Raw genomic sequence first — 2,382 nt, forward strand, 5'->3', positions numbered from 1 at the left:
CATTTTAAGATCTGGCCCTGCTGTTGGAAGAGCAGCGCCACCAGCCGTTGGCCTTTCTCAGCGGTGCCTTTGCTGGCGCAAGCGAGCTTGGCCAATCGTGGAGAAATAAGCGTTTGCCGTTGTGGAAAGCTGCAAGCGGCTGGACTACCTTCTTATCCGCCCAGCTGGCTTCCTCCTTTTCACCGACCACAAGAACCTGCAGTACATTTTCAATCCTGCCGGCCAGTCCCCAAGCATGGCGAGGTACCAAGCGCACAAGTTGGAGCGCTGGCCCTGATTCTTTCATCGTTCCCCTAGACCATCGAGTGCCTGCCCGGTGAAGACAATGTGTGGGGCAACCTGCTTAGCCGCTGGGGCGCCGCCCAAGCCCAAGTGCCAACGAAGTCTGTCCGGCGCCTCCTGGCCATGGTGTCACCCCTGCAACAGCCCGACTTCGACTGGCGCAGCCCTGCCGGCATCTTCAAGACCCAACAAGTGGCCGTGAAGACGGGAGAGACCCCGCCAACCGGTGTGGCGTGGAATGAAGACAAGAACCTGTTCCTCGACAAGGAAGACCGCATCTGGATCCCACTAAGTGCCACGGACCTCCAGCAGCGGTCTGCATCATAGCGCACCAAGGCACCGCGGGCCATCGACGGATCGAAGCCACGACCAAGGCCGTCCGCGATTTCTTCGCCTGGAGCACCCTCGAAGACGAGTCAAGACCTTTGTCCAAGCCTGCATCTACTGTCTCAGCGTCGACGGCTCAGTGGTCCCGCGCCCGCTTGGATAGGCGCTTCATGCTGAGAAGCCCCAAGAGCTGATCCACTTCGACTGGCTATCCATGCCCACGGCGACGAACGGGTGGCAGAAGATCCTCGTCATCAAGGACGACATGAGCGGGTTCGTGCGACTTTGGCCCAGCGAGACAAGCGACGCCACGGCGACCGCCAACGGCCTCCTCGACTGGTTCACGACCTTTGGGTATGTCTATACCTGGGTCTCCGACAGCGGCTCCCACTTCAAGAACGAAGTCATCGATAAGATCCGCAAGGCCGCCGGCGCCCACCACCACTTCACGACCGCCTACTGTCCTTGGGCGAATGGAACCGTTGAAGTAGTCAAGACGCTTACCAGCGAGTTGAAGCTGCGCGCGACAGACTGGCACCTCGTCCTGGCCCTGGTACAAGGCGCATTGAACCACATGCCAAGCGACCGACTTAGCGGCTTGGCCCCGGTGACCGCCTTTACTGGCCTGCCTGCGACGACGCCGCTGTCAGCGTTTGTCAACACCATGACCAAGGAAGTTGCCAACATTGACTGGCTCGACTCCACACGCAAGAAGCACATGGACGAGCTGCATAAAGCGATGGAACAGCTGCATCGCGAAGTGGCTTCGACAAGCGCCAAGAAGCGACGCCAAGCACGCGACCGCCAAGCCAAGGCCAAGGCCGTCCAGTTGCAGAAGTTTACGATCGGCGACTTTGTCCTCGTTGGTCAAGTGTCCCGCCAAGGCAACAAATTGTCCCTGCACTGACGCGGCCCAAGCAAGATCGTCCGGGTCGTGACTGACTATGTCATGGAAACCCAGCAGACGGTACAGCCTTACGACTTGTCCCTCCACCATGCCTGCCGACTCAAGATGTATTGCGAAGGCGGCCGCGATGTGACCGAAGACCTAGCCGACCATATTGCCTTTGGCAATGAAGGGTTCCATGTGGCCAAGCTCGGCAACGTCCGCGAAGACAACGGCGAATACCAAGCCCTCGTCTACTGGCTTGGCCTCGATGAAGACGAAGCCTCATGGGAGCCCGTTCGCTCCCTCAATGAAGACATCCCCATCGTTTTCCGCCGCTGGGTTCACCAACATGAAGACCAAGAAGAAGTGAAGAAAATGGCCGCGGACCTCGAGAAAACCCTCGGACACTCCCTTTAGGGGGAAGTGTTCTGCATGGCGCTGAAGAAAGATCTATGAGCCTTTTTAGAGGTCGGCTCATGGTCTCATGATCGGTAAGGCCATTAGTCTCCATTATGTGCAGCAGGCCGCCATTCGTCGTGCGGTTGTAGCCATTGTCGTGCGGTTGAAAGATGTGCATTGTTGGCGCATTTTCATTGGACGAAATGATTAGACTTAAAATAGACCAGAAAAATCAATTCGTAGTAAGAGACCTCAGTTTTCAATTTACTGTTAATTCGGCCTCCGCAAGAGGTTCCCGTCCGGATAACGACGGGAGCGAAAACAGTGTTGTAGCTTGTACTTGTGATGGATAAACGACTCGTCCAGATAAATTATCGTACGTGGCGTGTCTTCTTGCAACGCATGGACAACAAGCTTCATGTAGATATCCAGCTTTACAACCACTTCATTAGTTAGACCAACAGATACTCCTTTCTTCTTCCGGC

At 56.4% G+C, this 2,382-nt stretch overlaps 1 protein-coding gene across 1 annotated transcript; it reads left to right on the forward strand.

The window, feature by feature from the left end:
• Positions 1-1,558: 1,558 nt before the first annotated feature.
• Positions 1,559-1,915, forward strand: H257_02894 (hypothetical protein; the record flags this gene model as incomplete). The annotated part of the gene is made up of 1 exon (XM_009826717.1): positions 1,559-1,915. The coding sequence occupies one exon, from the start codon at positions 1,559-1,561 to the stop codon at positions 1,913-1,915; it is 357 nt and encodes a 118-aa protein (XP_009825019.1).
• Positions 1,916-2,382: the final 467 nt, after the last annotated feature.

The sequence above is a fragment of the Aphanomyces astaci genome, assembly GCF_000520075.1.
Source record: "Aphanomyces astaci strain APO3 unplaced genomic scaffold supercont1.5, whole genome shotgun sequence".
Taxonomy (NCBI): domain Eukaryota; phylum Oomycota; class Saprolegniomycetes; order Saprolegniales; family Verrucalvaceae; genus Aphanomyces; species Aphanomyces astaci.